Genomic DNA, 20,701 nt, shown 5'->3' on the forward strand with positions numbered 1-20,701 from the left:
GATTAGATAGGACACCAGCTCTAATCCTCAAGTCCCACCTCTCAGCTTCCTCAAGTAAGGCCCCACTACATATAGGTTATACTATTTTCTAAGACAGTACCATCACCCAGGGACCAAGTGTTCAAACACACAAGCCTGGGGAGGGAGAATTTCACATACAAACCCAAATAGGCACATTCAAGCCTGTACAAGCATCGGCATTACCCACTTACAGGACGTTTTGTCATTAGAAAAAGCAGCTAAGCAGCCACTAGATAATAACCTCCTGGGCTATCCCATCACCTAGTACAGTGTCTACTCCAAAAGGACTAGGTGTCACTGGCTACTTCACTACAATGTTTTTAAGGTCCATCTCTTACTGTATATGTATCATTTTTATGGATACAGTTCCCTTGTAGGCATACATCGTGCACACCCAACCTTCATTCAGCTGTTGAGAGCAGTTGCTGTCACCGTTTTGCCTCTGTGAATGCTCCTGCTGTGGACTTAGGTATCTGAGTCCCTGCTCCAAGTATTTGTCTAGAATTGTTGGGTTGCAAAGTAACACTGTTGAACTCTTTCCAAAAGTACCGAACTGGTCTCCACAGTTGTTCCAGTAATGACTCACAGGCTCCAATTTTTCTACACCACTGCCAACCTTTTAGTTATTTTCCCTTTCTTTTTTTTTCTTTTTTCAAAAGTGGGGTTTGTCTAAGTTACCCAGTTTGTCTCAAATTTCTGGGCTGGAACAATCTTCCTGCCTCAGAACCCTGAGAGCTGGGGCTGGTACATGCCTCCATGCCTAGCTCTTTTTCTTTTTGGATAGCCGTCCTAACAGATGTGAAATTGTACCTATTGTGGTTCACATTTTCCTTATCACTGACTACTAAAAATAGATTCAAATTTTCCCTGTGTCTTCAAGGCGTACCTATGTTCTTATACTGGAGTCCACTGATTTTCTTCATATTCTAAATTTCTAAGCATTTCTCGACCATAGAGTGACTTCATTCTCTGTCTTCTTTGTGACAATGTCTGGAAGCCACATCCTTGATCTGGTTCCAGGGACAGACCTGACTGGGTGGTAAGAAAATGAAGAAAAAGACAAACACAGAAAAGCTGGGCCAAGTGGAGTGAGCTCTCTGATGGAGAAACCTCAGCACCCTGGAAGCTCAGCATGTTTATGATACACAGTTGAACAGAGGGGCGGGGTTGTTACATACAGATGAAGGCGGCATAGTCTATGGCATACAGACAGATCAAAGTACAGGTTTAGGGACAGTCTCTGTAAGGAAGCCATCTGAGGCCGTAAACAACTGGGGGGAGAAGGCTATGGTGGATGTTTTCTGTATACGCTGTCAGTATCCACACTTGGAGCCGAAGAAAGATTTTGCCACTTCTCTGAGCCTCACACTACAGAGGAAGTTCTGCCTTTTTCTTATGGGTCTGATGGTTTGGGGTCCTTAAGGTCCTTAACAAGGTTGTGCCCATGTCAACAGCACACATTCACTCGGTACTTCACTCACTTAGGGCGTTCTCTACTCCCCACACCTGGAGATATTTTGCCTCAATTGAAGGCATGGGAGCTACTGGCATGTAGTGGGTAGAGGCTGCGGATCCTGCAAACATCTTACAGTATGCAGGATGTCCTGCAACAAAGATCAGAATCCAAATGCTAACAGTTCCAAGGTAGAGAAGCCTGGATTACAGCTCTTGTAAACTTCATGTATCGTAATGAAGGGCCAGAACAGTGCATCGCTGCTTCTGAATTAACGAAACTAACAAGCAGTAACACTGCAGAAGTCACAAAGCTCATTCTGCAATAGCCTCGACATGATATCTAAAACACACATATTTGAATGTATTACTGAACTCATTGGTAATGCCTTCAATAACCTGAACTACATTTGTGATGAAAATACTGCCACTGATAATTAAAACAAATAGCATGTTCAGGAAGGAAACAAGTCTAGACATCTGGCTGTCTATGAAACTGAAAACATCTACTGGATGTCAGACTCATCCAGACTGCGTGTTACTCTGTGTGTGGAGCAGGTGGATGCGACACCCTCACTGGGGAGCACAGACCTCGGCAGTGCTAATCTTCTCTGTGGCCAAATGTTCTTCAATAGTCATCTGACCCCCCTTCCCTCTTAAAGTTAATAATTTAAGGAAATAAAGTCTTGTAAAACGAGAAACTTTAATTGTTTAAAGCAAAGGCACAAGTAAACATTTTTAGGTTATCATACAGTGTTACAATAAAAAATCCAACAGTTCAATGAAACACACTTATAACTTTGCATATCCACTGCATTACTGTGTTATCTCTTCTCTGAAGTGAAGAGGTATGCAGATCTATGGATGTAATGTAAAAATTTGAATTTTAAATAGCATCTACCCTACTTTCAATCAGAAATTTTAACTAATTTCAGAATTAAAAAGAAATTAATTTTAAATTTTAATTGCTTGCTAATCTAGAGCAGCAAAAACCTTCAGGCTAAAACTCACTGCTTTAGAAAGGAAACTACTGATTCTACAAACGTTGGCCATCAATGACTTGGTACTATGTGATAACCACGCTCGCCATGAAAAGCTTAACAAAACATAATTGATATCCTTAATTTTTAAAAATTTGAATATTATAGTGTATTATGCAAATGGTGAATGAGGAACCAGATGACTTTTTGTGATGCCAGGAATAACATACTTCAAAAGCAGACGTTATTTTCAATCAAAGGCACTGCCTGGAAATCAACAAGCTGCATTGTGTTCAGGGCTGGGAAAGGTTTTTTTTTTTTGTTTGTTTGGGTTTTTTTTTGTTTTTTTTTTAAAACATAAATGGCCAGTTAGCTGGAATATGATGTTTCAATCAATCAGCGAATGCCGAGGGGTTGCCAATGGGCCAAAAAAAAAAAAAAAAAAAAAAAAAAATCCAAACAAAAACCAGAGTAGAAGTTGTATAAAACAATCTCTTTGGCCTCATTTTCCATAAAGAAAATGTATACATTGATTTTGAAGAAGTCAGACTTGGGTGTGGCTCAGTGACAGAGAGCTTGCCCACCCTGTGTAAGGCCCTGGGCTCCATCCCCAGTACTAGGAAAATAAAAGTCTGCTGAAGTGCTTTCTTGATCCTCATATCTGGGCTTACAGTCTTGTCTTTTAGTGTCACCTGGAGTGGTAAGGGTACCAGGAAGGTCACTATCCCAAGAAAGCAAGGTTTTCCATCATCTGTCATCCCATTTACTCCCACAAAACATCCTTCAATGAAATAAATTCATCAGTAGGACACAGTGCAATGCTTCAAAGTCTTAAACAATATACTTATATTAATTTGAATGAAATGGAGTCAGATCGAGGCACAGCATCCTACAGAACACAGAAAGATTTATGTCTAAGGTGTATGTGAATTAAAAAAGTTTTTGAGACAGAATCTTACTATGTTACCCAGGCTGGTCCTGTACTCAAACATCCTGAGTAGCTGGGACTGTAGGTCTGCACCACTGCACCTGGCTTGACTGGATGTTGCTTCTAATTTTCCACTGCACAAATCACAAGAGCATCAATGAATTAAGGTTTAATGACCAGGGTTCTTTTACACCTAGTTCCAAACCAGAAAGAATACTAGAAAATTCTCTGAGCTTGTCTGTCTTTTGGTGGTGCTTGGGATTGAACACAGGGTCTTAGGCATTTTAGGTAAGCATTCTAACTTCCAAGCTATACTGCTAGCCCACTGAGGTTTCTTGATGAGGGAGAGGGTCTAGATAAAAACAAAAAAGCACAGGGCCACAAGTCCTCTTACTTCACTGGGCTATTGACAGTCTCTTGGAATCACAGTACTGGACCACAAGAGCGAACCCTAAAGGACCAGCCTCTGGTAGTGCTGTGTCCTCTCTCACTGACTGAGAAACTTGACTGCTAATGAGCACCCATCTCTATAGGAGACACTCAGGAAACAGATTTAAATGCAAATTATTTAAGTAACACTGCCAGGAAGCAGGGGACTGAAAAACTCATTCGCTAGATCTTTAGAAGTCTAGAAAGAGATCTGAATTAATATCTTAATTAACTAGCTTGTAATTACAGGTAAATTGGGTGCTCTGGACACAGAAGGCATGTTTCCAATCCTGTCTGTCAGGCAAGAGAGCAGTTAGGACCCTTGCTGGGAAAGCCTGGCCCACAATGCAGCATAAGGCGTTACACAGTTTTAGAAAGAAAACTACTTCTATTTCTTCTTCTCCATTTCATAAAATATTTTTCTCTATGTATGCAACATTCTGTGCAAAAATGTACTTCCGTACATACTAAATTCTTTTTTCCTCCATGGCTCAGGCTACTAACAAAAAATGTGGGTGGAAAACACCCAGTCAACGCACGTTGGCAGCCTTTCCACAGGTGAGTGCTGTTTCTCAGTTTACAAATAACAAGCATTCAGTTTTCTAGAGAAAAAGTCTAAATAATACAAAGAAAGGACTAAGAAGAGTTCTTATGGCTTTACCTGTCAATTAGAAACTAGAGAATTTAAATACAATACTCATAGATATTTTTCCAATCTTGGAACTTATCCTAGAGCTAAATTATATTAAATAGATTACCGTGACATAGCACGTGGTAGAACCTCTTTAATCTCGAAGTTTATTAGTTACAGATGGAGTAAAGGACTTCACCAGTAGTGTTTGAACAGCAATCAGTTAGGAGTCCGCTAGTGTGGAATGCCGAGTAAAGGTTACTACAGCTGCTAGAACAGTAGTGTCCGGTCCGTACTTAGTTTTCTTTTAACCTACTATTTACAGAAGTCCTGTTAGAATGCTGAAAGCAGTCATTGTCAACATTTGCTCCTCATGTAGAGGATGTCCAATGCTGGGTGACACAGATTTATAAATATGTACAAATAATATATCTGTAGTTAACCTGCTACTATTCTGACTAACACACAGAAGTATGATACACATAAAACTTAGAAACTGAAACAAAAACTTTCAGAATAGACAATAATTACTTTGTGTTTAGAAATTATACAGAAAAAAATTGTTTGTGTTTGACAATATTCAATGACCTACTAACAGAGCTGCAATTTTAGTGAAAAAAAAAAAAAAACCTCAAAATACAAGTTCAATCACCTGTATGTTTTGGTCAGATGTCTAGAGACAGCCACCTTGGAAACAAATTGATAAACACAAATGTAGTTTGTTCAGTGAGGATAAAATATTGCACAAGAGTAGTTGTTTAAAGAAAATCCAATTTCCCACAGTCCTGAATTTTAAAATGGTTCTTACAATTAAACCTAGCAGTATTTTCTAAATGAGAAAAATTAATATTCTGTAATACTGTTACAACCCATTTGCCAACAACTAGCATACTCCAGTCTACTGTGGTAACGGAAACTCAGCGAACATTTGGCAAAGACAGTCATATGAGGCTGTGAAAACAGACATAAATGTACACAGGACACAGGGTGGTCCCCAAACTCTCCTCATGGGACACCGCTGCCCTACGACCTCCAGCTGTCACAGTGATGGTCAGACAGTAGTTGAGTAGGACTCCCTTTGTGGGGGCTGTCCCTTCGGGAGCTCGCGGTCACCCCGTTGAGTTCGCAGGACACTGTCTTCTGTTTCGCTCTCACTGCCATCTGCCAAAGTGGGATCCAGAGACGTCGAGCCCGGTTTTCTGCGCGAAGGAAAAGCAATGCCCCTTTCCTGTAAGGAACTGTCTATAAAGTCTTCATCCGACGAGTGCAGCGATTCCTCATCTCCTATCAAATGGCTGACAATGTGGATACCATCAAAAGGTGGTGGGCTGGAGAAGTTCCTCTGGCCTTTTAGGCACCTGAGCTGTTGAAAACAAAATCCAGATTGTTAGACATACTCAAACAGAGGCAAACACAACTGTCCCAAAAAAAAGCATATAATTTGTATTCAAGGAAGACAATGCCGTGATCTTTTAACCTAAAGACATAATGATTTTGAATGCTTTCTAATGGGACATAACTCATTCTAACTGACTTTGACAGTCCTATGTACTAGATTTTATTATTTTCATTCTACAGATTAGGAAATAGAAACCTGAGAGGAACCTGCTGAGGTTTCACAGCTAATAGCAGAGTTTCAATTTCGACTACAACTTTACTATACTAAAGATAATATGAACTCTGTGTACATCACCTGATTTCCTCACACACATAGACAGTCTGGCTGCATTATAAATTACACCATTCTGTCCCTGGTTTATTCTGAGGTAAATCACAGATGCCCTGTCAGTTCACCCGCATAACCAGCTGTATTTCTAGGAGGTATGAACTTAAAGACCATACTCTTCACTATTACACACACCATCTTGAAAACATGTTACCATAATTCTGTAAATGATAAAAATGATTCAGAAATCATTAAATTTTTTGAGTCTTGGAGCTGGCGATGTAGCTCAGTTGGCTGAGTGCTTCCCTAGCACACACAAAGCTATGTGTTCTACCCCCACACCGCATAAACCAGGCTTGGTGGTGCATCTCATAACTGCAGCACTGGAAGGTAGAGGCAGGAGGATCAGGAGTTTAATGTTAACTCTCAACTACATAACAAATTTGAGGTCAGCCTGGAACATATGAGACTGTCTCCAATTCCAAAGGCCACCACACACTAACATTCAAATCAAATTTAGGGCACAAATGCCCACCTTATGTATCATCTCTCTCTGCTTCTCCTTAGGAAAGGATGACTGGCTTCTCAAGGGGGTTAGTTCTTTCCCCTTTCTTTCTTCTTTGGCAACCAGACCTCTGTTCTCTCCCTAGAGATTTTCAGGGTCAGTCTCATATATGGAGGCTAAGAAAGTAAAAAGTCATCAAGTCTAAGTCTTGAGTTCAGTGTTGGGAAACTGTTAACTCTGCTAGCCCTAAACTACATTCTCCAAAGCGTCTTTCTCAGAGGTCTGCTGCTTTGCTTAAATTCCATCAAAGCCCCACACTCAGCACCACCCTGAGCACGAATATCCTTACTATATAATTAGACACCAGTCCTGCCCTTGAGAATTTATGCTGCAAATATAAAGTTAATTTTGACTTTTGTCCTGTACTTTCTGTCATTTTTTCCCTATAAAAAAGCAGAATTAAGAACAGAAAAAAAACAACTAATTAGCCACCAAATATCTTGAGGATTAAAGGGCATGCTAACACACACTTCACGCCCCTACCCTCATCTCTCCTACCAACCTTTATCCTTCTTCTCCGTGACAAACTCCTAGTCACTATCTTTCAAATCTTGAGATAAAGGCAATGCGAAATAGGCAGGAAATGTTACAAACACTTTCAAAACTAACGGTTCTGAGAGGAAAGCCATTACAGCCTTGCCATGCTGCCTCCCAGCTTTCCTGACAAGACTTCCAAGAAGTGAAGACACGTTAGCAATCCCCTGCTTGCATGTAACAACAGGAACGAGGGAGGCTGGGTTCAGTGCCGCGACTGCCTGGCCCAGGCATTCTTTCAGCTATAAAGAACTGTCCCTGCCCTACAGCGAGAGAAGAAAATCACACAGGGGACAAGGAAACTAAAGTAACCTGTTGCCCCTTGGCATAACAGAGGGAATTTAAACTCAGCACCTAATCTTCAGCAAAAAGGTGCAGACCACCACAGCTACTTCTCGAGTGTGCAGCCCAGAGCTTTAGGACAACCGCCACGCTCTGATGCAACATCCCATCGTCATATTGCAACACATGATTTATAGCTCTGAGTGTTGAGTTCAGTTCAGTTAATCTCTTCCTTTCTCTTTTCTTCCCCAGATCCTTCTGAGGAAATACTATGGAGCACATGGCTTCCTTCTTCCCGGCTGTTACAGAGGTAGGGCACGGGAGAACCACAACTTCTCAATTGTTTGGAAAGCTGTGGTTTTCCTTTGCTCTAACAAAATGTATTATAATTAACATGTTGTAGCCCTTTATTAGATGATGTAACTACAGAAAATTAATCAAAGGTGATGCCTAATGCCTCTTGAGAACTGCTGACATAATGAAGCAAAGGAATTTTTTGTTTGCGTAAAGAAACAAAGAAAGGTACAGGATGACATTATGAGACTGAAGCTACTCCTTACCTCTCTCTTGGACTAAGAAACGGGCACACTGGGTTATGAGGAAGGGCTAGGTGGGGACTGTAAGTGAGCACCTGGGCAGGAAATTTCGGGGTACTGAGTATGATTTTGAAAGGGCTGAGTATACACAAATCCACTGGAAGGCTTCATCATGTCCAGGGGCTTGGGTAGAAGGCCAACACCAGGCCTCCTGCAGCACAGAGGCCCTGGTCTTCTGCTGTAAACACAGTATTTGTGACCCTCTTTATCAGATTCTCAGAAGTTAACTATACTTAACAGCACATCACTCTTCCCAAGAAAATGATCTTTAGTGTTTGTTAGAAACAGAGACCCCTCCCATCTAAGGAACTGAGGTCTGTATTTTCCTTGTAAATGGCTCAGGAGAGCCTGATATGTTCAAAGTGTGGGAATGGCTGCTGAGTTCTGGCGGTGTAGTTCAGAGGTAGGATGCTTGTCTACTGTACAGGAAGCCTTGGGTTCCATCCTGAGTGACAGGAGAATGAATGAAAATGCATGCCACTGTGGCAGACCTTCAGCTCACACCCAATGGGGCTGAGCCAACGAGAAGCTGATCTGGCTGAGAAGAAACTCAATGTCAGGATTTTCATGCTTCCAAACAATGACAGCCTGCCTTGTCATGGCTGACACCTCAGTAGGCGCCATCTTGCACTGCCCAGGCAGGTTGTTGTGAGCTTCCCACCCCCTGGAGGTGGGCCCCAGGGGCATTTTACTTAAATGAGCTGTTTCCTTCAGTTGTCTCCAGACTCAGGCAGGGCTTGGGAACGAATGTCCAAGTGACACACTGCTGCTCCGGGCAATGTGTTCCCTTTGTGTTTCTGGTCTTACTAGATAGTCTTTTGGGCCAATCAGAGAATAAAAACAATTGATAAACACTACTGTGTTTCTCAGGTGGTCTTGAACTCATGACCTTCCTGCCTTTGCCAACCAAGTGCTGAGATTCACAGGCTGGATCACGACATCTGGCACTATGTGTCTTGAAAAGTACACATAGTTTAAGCAAACTACTTGGAGGCTCGCTGTCCTTATTAATTCTTGGATAAATATAACACAAATATCCTTATGACACCAAGAAACAAAAATTCCTTAATAGTGAAATTCCTAAGTGAAATTAAGCCCTAAATATTCAAATATGCTTCAAAACTGACTTGTAATTTGATCTTTGACAGTGCTAAATAAGACTAACCAGGAAAGCTACTGCTCACATGCAACCCAACTAACAAAATAACAAATAAAACCCACTTATTAGCCAAGGGCAATGGCGTAGGCCTGTAATCCCAGCCTGAGCAATAGAGTGAGACCCTACCTCAAACAAAAAATAAAAAGCTACATTTACTCATTTAGCTCCTGGTGATTGAACCTAGGGCTTTGTGCATGATTGAGAACATATTTATAGATAGGTCTGAGGGTGGAACAACTCCAGAAAAATGGAGTAATGGTTGTTGAACATATATTTCTATCTCTATCTTTATTCCTTAGACTGCAGAGATGATTTTAAAATCAGCTTTGAGTAATTCAGCATTCTGATTCAATAAAGACAGACACAATGTTCAGGAGCTACACTAAAAAGCTGGTAGGACTCTGAAATGGCCCTGACCACATCCACGCACTCACTTTTACACTTTTTATTTACTGATGCAAATATCAGTCAGTAGTCAGGTGAGCACTGACAGGGGACCGTGGGCACTGGTTCTTACCTGATGTGGACGCCTTCACCACGTTATGCATTAAGAAACAGAGTAAAGGAAAGTAAGACCATGTAGAATGTATGTAAATCGCACTTATGACACTGAATATACTTACCACTTCAAAAATTAGAAAAACTTTAGCCTTGAATTAGCAATAAAGAAATCAGAATTCAGAATTTCTCTGTAAGCATGGAAACTCCAACCATTTGGCAATTGGCAAAGGAAAGTGGTAAGATATATAACCAGCAAAGACTATGGCTCAAAATGCTTATAGTTAATAAGGAAACAGGAAACTGTTATGTTCGTAGTTTGATGAATGCAGGCTGTGACAGGAAACAGCGAGTTTCTAACTGCATGACAGTAAAAATTCAAACACAAAAGCTACTGCAATCACTATAACCATTTCACATTAAAGTCACCACTAAGATTTCGGAGCAGGAAGGGCTTCTGAGACGGACATGCTAAAGCTCCACAGGACTCTATAGTCATTGAGTGTGTAAGTATGCTGAAACTCAACATTAGTTTACTCTAGAAACTAGAGCACTACATGTTAAGATAAATTTCTTTTGTGAAACAAATAAGTGTCCTAATTTCAGAGTCTTGAAGCTTCTAAATATAGACCATAACTAAATATCAGAAAAATCCGTGCTGAGAAAATTTGATCACCTGGGCAAGTGCCCACAGGGTCAAAGGAGATAACATGTTCTCTATGTGTTTGCTTTCATCTAGGCACATTATAGGATATCATTAGCTTGTCAAAGGTTAAGTTCATTTTTACACTTGATTTTAAAGAGACACAAGTGATTTTCTAATTTTGACATCTGAACAAAGGAGTTCATACAATTAGGAAGATATTAATAAAAATATATTTACATGGCACGTTATAGATAATGATGCAGATTACTTCAAGTTAAAATATCTTTTCTCCTATGTGTGAACAGAGATTGCATGGTGCAGACAAGTACCACGTTCTGAGATTCAAAAAAGAGGAAAGAGCATTGGGTATTTTGAAAGAAAATCAATCCACAACAAAGTGGAAAAAGCCATCCACACACCAAAAAAAACCCCTAACCAAATGAACTTTGATCACTACTAGACAAGGTCTGAACTATTGAAGTGAGTCATGTGATAGTGAGAGAACTGCAAAACAGTTGCAGTAAGTTTCCAAGACTGAGTCACATCAGATTGCAAAGCTCCATCTGCACATTTGTGTTTGTACATCAGTGTCTGCAAAGCACCGATCTTTTTAAGCTGAATAACATTTCTGTAGGTGACTGACAACACCAAGAATTAGCTATACATTATGCTTCACATAGGAAGGCGGGGTGAAGCCCGACAGTCACAGATTGCTAGGTTATAAACATTTTACTCCCTCCCCCTAAAAGTTTGGTCAATAATTTTGTTTGATTCCTTGTTTTTTGTTTTGTTTTTGGAGACTGAATTTCTCTGTGTAACAGCTCTGGCTGTCTTGAACTGCTCTGGAGATCAGGTTGGCCTCAAACTCAAAAACTGGCCTGCCTCTGCCTCCTGAGTGCTAGGATTAAAGGCCTGTGCCACCACCACCTGGCCCAAATTCTTTTTTCTTTCTTTCTTTGTGTAGCTTTGGAGCCTGTTCTGGAACTTGCTGGGGTTAAAGGCGTGTGCCGCCACCGCCTGACTCTGAATTCTTTATAGAATATTTTCAATAGTTTTTCCAGATTTTAGAATTTAAAACAAATGAAAATGGGAAATGACATGCTACATTTTCTCTTTCTTTTTTCTTCAGCATTGTCAAGCTGAGGATGACCCTAACTTCTAATCTTCCCACATCTATCCTCCAAGCACAAGAATTACAAGTGTATGTACCACCAGGCTCTAAATTTTTCTATCAGTTTCTTTAAAAAGCTGTATTACAGCTGGGATTGGTGATGCACACTTTTAATCTCAGCACTCAGGAGGCAGAGGCAGGTGGATCTCTGTGAGTCTGAGGCCAGCCTTGTCTACAAAGTGAGTTCTAGGACAGCCAGGGTTACACAGAAAAACCCTTTCTCAAAAAAAAAAAAAAAAAAAAGCTGTATTATAAACATGACAAAGATTAAAACTAGCAACAAGCACCCAAACCAAAAGATTTCCAGAGAACTCAAACAGGAAACCAATAAAAGTGATCATCTGGAGGTCATGACTTCTTAATCATTGTAAGCCAAAATACTAACATGCAGTACGTAAGTAGTCTAAGTTAAAACACTAAGACATTTCACTGAAACACTAAGTAACTTAAAGCTTGAAAAAGAATTAGCACTAAGTCAGTCATTAAAAAACACTCAACATTTCATAAATGAAATGATTTATTCGCACTCAGAAGCAGTGAAGAGCTGTGCACCAGCATGTGGAAAAAGCAGGAAGTTTGGAGCTGGAGAAACTGATCCTGCCCACGTGTTTCTAGAGCAGGAGGGAGGGGAGTCATCCACAGAGACTCTGACTGTCACACAGAGGAAGCTGTATGTAGTCCTGTGGGCAAGCCAAGTGAGACTTGCTGAGCATCTTCTTCCTGGCAGCTGATGGATCTTGACAAAATTGAAACTATTAGCAACATTTAAGCAGCAGCCTAATGCCAGTGGCAATGAGGCTAGGAATATATGAGGTTCTATGTAAATTATGACCAATCACAGGAAATAAATCACTTCACACTTGTTTCACTCTGAACTTTTAAGGCTAGATCAAAGTACCACGAACATTTCATTTGATTTAACCTTTAGCTGAAGCATTAAAGAACACTCAAACTGTTAGCAAGATGCCCTCATGAAGTTTTTCTTTTCTATTTGGACTGAATTATGCTAACAGAAATTGCTAAAGCTTTATGATGGGTTTTTCTCAGTCTATCAAATCAAGATAATATACTCTGACAAACAGTACACTAGATGCTTAAAAACAGTGCAAACACGGCTCCTGTAGTCAGTGACCTTGTGTCTGGAGGAAGAGCCTGCACATCCGATATCAGGGTGTCACACTGGTGTACAACAAACCCACAGGAGAAGCCATGCACTGCCCCAAAGGGAGAAGCTGAAGGAGGAAGCAAGATGATGGTGCCTTAGCTGGGTTTTCAAGGATAAGCAGGCATTAACGGGGAAATCCAGGTATAGGTGGCACAGTGAAAGACCGGGAGGCCTGAGAATGTATTATGTGTTGAGAAACTACAAGGGGTTTGGTGGGGCTGGATCTAGGTCTTGAGAGAGTAAACAAGAGAAGCAGGGACTAACTAGGAAGAATCTCAGTTTATGCTGAAGAATGACTTGATGAAAGCTCTGAGGAGCCATGGAAGGTGGGGAGTCATGTCATTATGTCTACATAATCATCTGTAACACTGCTCGTGACAATATAATGTATACTTCTTTGTGGTCTACTGGCTTGATAAGAACCTATTGGCCTTCACAGTGTACTTGGAATTGTTTGCAGTACATTTCTGGTATGAATTTAATTCCACCACTAATTCCTACGAAGTAATAATGAGGGACAAAAAGATTTGCCCACACTGACACAGTTAGGTGTCAACCACACCCCTGGCTCTGCTGCAGGTCCCATGCTCTCTATTAGGCAGGCACAAACACACTGTCTATTCAGACAGGCACAAACAGCCTGAATAGCTACAAATAAAACGGGATATGGGATGGTAAACAAAGTTAACAGAAAATCAAGACCCAAGTCTGAGGATGACATATTTCAATCGCTCAATGCCATGGTCTCCTCTAGTAGGTCAATTACAGTCAAGATACATGGTACACTTATGAATCCATTCTCAAAAGATGTACATATCTCTATGCACAAAACATCTTTAAACGCTGTAATTCGTGGTCCTCAGGGAATTTCCAAAAGACAAATAACATCATTTTTCAAATATGGCTACTGAGTCAGTCATGTATGTGTAGCACACACACTGTAATCCAAGAACTTGGGAAGGAGGCTTGTGAGTTAGAGGCCAGCCTTGGTTACACAGTGAGACTTTGTCTCAAAATGAAGAAAAAAGTGGACAGGTCTCCTGCAACCCAGAGCACAGCCCACCTATTTGGATGGGTTTTACTATACCCATAGAGCTGTGGACCCATCACCACACCCGACCTTAGGGTATTTTCATTACACAAACACACACACACACCCCCACCACACCCTCTCAACTGTCATGCCCTTGTCCTCCTTCCCCCTTCTCAACAACCCATTGATCTATGGCTGTCTCTACAGATTTTCCTCTCCTGTGCTACTTAGGTAAGTTGTGACATTGAATTTGTGGCTTTTTCTGGCTGACTTTTTCTCTTTGTTGTCTGTTACAGCATACATCATATGAATGTTTCAGTGTGGACATTTCATTTTTCTTGGGTATAAAGACAGAAGTGGAACTGGTAGGCAGAGGGTAAATATGTTCAGCCTTTTGAGAAAATAAAACACTATCTTCTGAAGTGTATGTACCATTTTCTTTTCCTACCTGCTGTGTACCGAGTTCAGATTTATCCATATCCTTGTCAATGTTTATTATCTGCTTATCTGTTCCTGGTTAGTAGGAAGTGGAAATGTACTGTTTTGATTTGCATTTCCTTGATGGTTAACAATGCTGAATATATTTTTCTTGTGGTTACTAGCCATTTGTAGATATTTTAAAAAATGGTCTGAGATTCTTTACTTGCTTAGTGAGGTATTAATCTTTTTATATTGAAACTGAAAACTTTTTGTATATTTTTCAGACAAATGTTTACATATCCATCCATCCATCCATCCATCCATCCACCCATTCATCCATCTAAGTGTGTGAGGTGTACACAGGTGTGCACAAGCATGTGCATGTTAAGGTCACAGGTCAAAGTTAATAGCTTACCTATTCTTTATCACCTTGCTTATGTGTCACATCTGAGACTAAGCTTTAAAGTAAGTTCCATTTTCTTTTCCTGTTGAAAATCATGCTTCAATCTAGAAAAGCAGGTACTGGACATATTCTATAGAAGACAGCCTGAAAACTATTCTAGAGATAAAGTTGCTCAACTTTAACAAATATGCTTAAAAATACATTTAAAAACCAGCAATCTGGGTGGTGGTGGCACACGCCTTTAATCCCAGCACTCCAGAGGCAGAGGCAAGCGAATCTCTGTGAGTTCGAGGCCAGCCTGGTCTCCAAAGCGAGTTCCAGGAAAGGCACAAAGCTACACAGAGAAACCCTGTCTCGAAAAACCAGCAATCATATATCTGACAATAGTAGTATACTTAAAATACAAAAAACTCTGAAAATTCAATTTTGAAACCCCCCCCCCCAAAAAAAACCCAAACCAAACCAAAACATCCAAAAGCCAAACAAACAAAAAACAAAACCAAAAACAGGGTCCAGAATGGGAAAAGAACCCAAACAGAAATTTTCCGAAAGATATAAATGGCCAACTGGGCTTTTCAAAGATGTTCCACTTCTTTAGGCCATGTGAGGAATGCCCATAAGAACCACCGTAAATCTCATCACCTGAGAGACCAAGGGAGAATTGTGAGTTAGAGGCCAATCTGGGCTACACATGAGCCTGTAGTCTTCATAGTTAGCAAGATGGCCTCACCACAAACACGGATTAGGGTTAGCAAGAGATCAGAAACCTCACAGACACCTGGCAGGACAGGAGCTGTTACAGTAGTTTTGGAAAACAATATGGCATTGCTTCAGCTGGTGAACATGGAGTTGACTTTTTTGTTTGTTTTTTGTTTTTCGAGACAGGGTTTCTCTGTGTAGCTTTGGAGCCTGTCCTAGATCTCGCTCTGTAGACCAGGCTGGCCTCGAACTCACAGAGATCCACTTGCCTCTGCCTCCGGAGTGCTGGGATTAAAGGCGTACACCACCACCGCCCAGCTGTGGAGTTGACTTATAACCCAACAAATCTACTATTAAGTATATATTCAAATGTAAAGATTCATACAGAAGTTTGTATGTGAATATTTACAGTACATTATTCATGAAAGTCAAAAGAGAAGTCAGCCAATGTTTATCAACTAGTCAATAGATAAAATGTGGTATATTCATACTTTTGAATATTAGGGAATATAAAAGAATGAAATAAAGACATTTAGTATGATATGGATAACTCTTGAAAATATTATGCTAAGTAGAAGCCAGTTACATAAGACCAAAATATTACGTTTCATTTACATTACAGGTCCAGTATCAAGGAACCTCTCCAGAGACATAAAGGGGACAGTGGCTGTCTAAGGGTAGGGAAAGAGTTTTGGAGGTAATGAAGAGTGAGTGCTAATGATTACAGGGTGCTGGAAGAGTTCTAGAACTGACTGTGATGACCGCTGCACTACTCTGTGAATACACTGGAAGTCCACGGAACTATAACCCTTACATGGGTAAACTTGAGCACACACCACTCTTGATAAAATGATTTATTTATTTATTTGATTAAAACCAGGTAGTCATTTTGTCTGTGTGATTCAAACACAGATACTGACAGGTTGAAAATAAGTAAGTCTACTTGGAAAGTAATTTCTAACTGATAAAAGAAAAATCATCAACAATGTAAACCTTCTATATATAGTTCTCTCAATAAAAATTAAACAATGGCTATCTCCTTCAACTTCGTCTTAAATAGAAAGGAAATGCTGCAATAAAAGCATAATGTTTTAGGCTGAGGTATTAAGTATAAAGAAGGGCTCATGAATGGCTTGTAGTGCTCGTTCCTTCTGGAGCTATAACTCCTGATCATGTAATTTTCAAACATGTAAGACACATCCACCCCTCCCCCTGCCAGGGAGCCCAAAACCTCCTCCTTCAGCTGGGTCAGCATCCGACTCCTCTTCATCCTGAGGCTTGCAGGCCGCTCAGTGAAGATTGGGTACTCGCAAACCACATGACCTCATGAATGCTATCTTATCACATCACAGGTTCCTCACACTGACCACAACTTAAATCAGACAGGCAGCAGAGCAGCATAAAGTCTGTGATATGTATATTGGTAGACATTTCCAGCTGTTCTGTTTGTGGGGAGAGAAAATCTGATTATCTCACGTCCAACTGCATCTGTGAGATACTGTTCATGAAAAGCACATGATTTACTGTTTTAAAAGCCTTAGCCACAGTTGAAAACTTTGTGTTTTAGTAAATCTGAGAGCCAGCAGTTCAGCTTTTACCAAAGCTCCTTTAACTGATACTTAGTAACTGTTCCCCAGCCCCTAGTAAATGTTCTTAATTTGAAAAAAAAAGAAAGAAAGAAAAAAGCTAGCACTATGTAATTTATTTTTTAAAAGTAACATAAAAATTAAGTTACTTGTTGGGCGTGGAGCTGCATGCCTTTAATACCAGTACTAGAGGGGCAAAGGCAGGCAGATCTCCATAAATTCAAGATCTAAAGAAAACAAAATTTTAAAAATGACTAATCATATTCCAAAATTGAAATTCAAGAAACCAGCCTCTTAATCTAAGAACACGCAGCATGAAAAACAAGTGTCAAAATAAAAATATATAAACATTGAAAAAATTAGGATGGGGGCTGGAGAGATGGCTCAGCAGTTGATTGCACTGGCTGCTCTTCCAGAGGTCCCAGGTTCAATCCCCAGAACCCACATGACAGCTCACAACCGTAACTCCAGTTCCAGGGGATCTAACACACAGAAATATATGCAGGCAAAATACCAATGCACATAAGATAAAAATAAACAAACACTGAAAAAAAAACTTTAAGTGTCAAGTATTAGGTGGTTTAGTGGATAATGGTAACAACATCGCAATTAAATTTAAAAGATTCAAACTGGCTCTGAGACTCTGTAACTCACTCTATGGACCAAGATCTCAAAAGGAATGGAACTCAAAATCCTCTCAGAGTGTAACCCAGGAAGTAGGCTGCCTCTGTGGATCTCCTCTTGCTTACGGAGCTTTGCTTGGGCTGAGGATGTAGCTCAGGGGTAGGTAGGGCCCAGAACACACAAGGCCCTGGGTGCCAGCTCCAGCTCAGGTGTGGGGGATGAAAGCAAGATGTCTGCCTTTACTCAATTACTCTCTATGAGAGCTCTTGTCAGTTCCATTTAAAAACAAAGTGAGGGCTGGAAAGATGACTATGTTTTCTTACAAAAAAATACTGACTGCCATTCTTTTTTATTTTTTTAAACAGGTTTCACTCTGTAGCCCACGCTGGCCTGGTACTTTTGGCAATCCTGCTTCAATCTCAAGTGCTAGAATTACAGATGTGAGCCACTACACCTAACCTTCTAAGTGATGTGCCTTAGTTTGTTTGTTTCCTTCCTTCCTTCCTACCTACCTACCTACCTTCCTTCCTTCCTTCCTCCCTCCCTCCCTCCCTCCCTCCCTCCCTCCCTCCTTCCTTCCTTCCTTCCTTCCTTCCTTCCTTCCTTTCTTTTTGAGACAGAATCTTACTCTGTAGCTCAGACTGGCTTCAGACTTGAAGTGATCCTGCTGCCTCAGCCTCCTGAGCACTGGGGTTATAAGCCACCACGCCTATCCTAGGTTTTTCAACCTTTACACTGCCATTCTAACTGTCACAGGTAATTTTAGGACCATCTCTTAAGACATTTATTGATCAGCACTAATAAACACTGCTTTGGTACCATACACTGAAGTATAAATATTCCCATGTAGTGTAAAATACTATTTAGATGCTCACAAACTCAGAAGTAACAGATTATGGGGGAAAGGTGGGTAGAGGGGTATGGGGAGACTCAACATAGAACCTGCTTGAGAGAATTCCCATTAGCCAAATTTGGGACAATGTGGTCTCCAAGAGAAGTGGCTACAAAAACGAGTTCCTATTACAGTGGCAGGACCTTCAAAAGTCAGTAGACTTAGAAAGCTGATCAAGACTCTTTTTGCTGTCAATTTCCACTTCTGGAATATACAAGTACAGTAGTGAAGTAAATGCTGTGGTCTCCCCTTCCTTGACCCATCAAAACAGCTCAACATTCTAGTCAATGTACACTTACTTGTCCTGCTCTATGACCAGTGTGCTGTCTTTTGAAGATATTTATTTGACTCTTTAAATCTAAGTATTAGATCCAAATCCCATATTCTCTAAATTGGCCACTTGCTCAGATTTTATCCTATTGATTTCTTTTAAAAAAATTTTAGATTTATATTATTATATATATATGAGTTTTCTGTATGTATGTATGTATGTATGTATGTATGTATGTATGTGCACCATGTACATGCCTGATGCCCTCCAAAGTCAGAAGAGTGTTTGGATCCCCTGAGGTTGAAATTACAAATGGCTATAACCTACCATGTGGGTGGTAGGAATTGAATTCAGGGCCTCTAAAAGACCAGCCAGTGCTCTTAACCCAAGCCATTTCTCCAGACCTATCCTAGAAATCCTCAGCAAATCTGTACATTCCCAAGAGATCTCCTTGATTTCTCTAAGTTCTGGCACCTTTCCTCTTGTTTTCTGATTTTGAATCTTAAGTGGTTTTTAGATGATCTTAGCCCCTCCCACCAGACCTAATTTTTAAAAATTCTTATGAATTAACCTCAGTTTTAAATGAAATCAATACCACAGATGCACATACTTCATTACAAAGTTAAAAGTCCCTGTGACCTACAGCATGAATGAGATGCACAGTGTACATAACTGGGCAGACCTTCTTTTCACACAATAGAATGTAAGTCTGAAAATTGGTTAAGACAAGCTAGCCTGTGTAGAACTATAGTTTTTCCTTGAATGTGGTAAATTATGCTATTTTTTGAGGCAGGGAATGAGCAGAAAGATATGCAGTCCTGTATAAGGGAAAAAATAAAACTATCTAGCAGAAGTTTGGCCACCAGTTAAATTACGAACTCTTTATACAGAATATAGTCAACAGCTAAACTAATTTATCTAACTCATCTGCAGTTATGCTTTTATTTGTTAAGTAACAGATATATATATGAATTGTGGTGACTATTTTCATCTATTTCTGCTTCTGACAAAATCAGATTTGGCTAGAAAACAACAGTTACCTGCGTCTAGAAAGTCACCTTATCTTCAAGATTTTAGGATACTCCACTAAACACTGAGGAATGTGCAAGGCAAAGATAAATAATTTTCCTTGCTTTGAATGAAATGAAAATCTAAAATCTGTAGAAGAAAAGGAAAGAATACTAAGTGAAACTAGACTTCTATTCCCTGGATATAATGTGTCCTGAGAGAAGTGGTTCATTTTTAATTCAAACAGGGAACTTTTTGTAGGTTAATGACATGCACAGTCACATATCATCAGGGTTATAGAAGGGGTATGATGCTGCATGTCAAGCCTTTTGCAGGGACATTAATTTGGTCTCTCTCATATACCAACAACTGTGTAATTATGAGTAAGTTCCCTGACTCTTTGGCCCTAACTTTTTCACATATCTAGTGAAACGCTACATAAATTTTAAAAACACTTCAGGCCTAAAAATACATGAACCTTAAATCTTGGCTTTAAGTACTGCTATAGTTTGGGTCTTACATGTTCCCTAGAGGTCCATGTATTAAAGGCTTGGTCTCCAGGGATGACACTAACAGGCGGTTCTATAACTTTTATGAGATGGTGTTAGACTAAGGATGTAGCAGTGATACAGTGCTTGCTTAGTACCCATAATGCCAAACACACATAGTCAGAGGAGAGGGGAGAGATTCAGAAGAGTGAGAGATGGAGAGAGCACATCCAAAAGCCAGCAAGTGCCCAAGAAGGTCTCTGTGGGAGTGTCCCTAAAGACATGCTGAATGTGGTACCCTGGCATTCCTGGCCACAAGATGAGGGATTTTGTCCCACCACACACTGCTGCCATGATGTGCTGCTTCATTCAACAAGGCTCCAAGGAACAGAACCAACCAATCATTGACTGGTACCTACACATCTGTTGAGCTAAAGTAATTGTTCTGTCTTTACAAGCTCATTATCCTTAGGCATTTCATTAGTGATGGATCTGCTAACCTCAGTATTTTAGGATGTAATACAGTGGTAGATGCTGACTACTACACACAAGGC

At 40.3% G+C, this 20,701-nt stretch overlaps 1 protein-coding gene across 2 annotated transcripts in view; it reads right to left on the bottom strand.

The window, feature by feature from the left end:
• Positions 1-2,904: 2,904 nt before the first annotated feature.
• Evi5 (ecotropic viral integration site 5) overlaps positions 2,905-20,701 on the bottom strand; it is a 159,572-nt gene continuing 141,775 nt past the window's right edge. For both annotated transcript variants that reach the window (XM_059274926.1, XM_059274925.1), the window contains one exon: positions 2,905-5,804. In XM_059274926.1, the coding sequence (XP_059130909.1) occupies positions 5,493-5,804 (312 nt within the window). In that variant the 3' untranslated portion in view covers positions 2,905-5,492. The remainder of the gene's footprint in view (positions 5,805-20,701) is intronic.

Source organism: Peromyscus eremicus, chromosome 10 (genome assembly GCF_949786415.1).
Source record: "Peromyscus eremicus chromosome 10, PerEre_H2_v1, whole genome shotgun sequence".
Classification (NCBI taxonomy): domain Eukaryota; kingdom Metazoa; phylum Chordata; class Mammalia; order Rodentia; family Cricetidae; genus Peromyscus; species Peromyscus eremicus.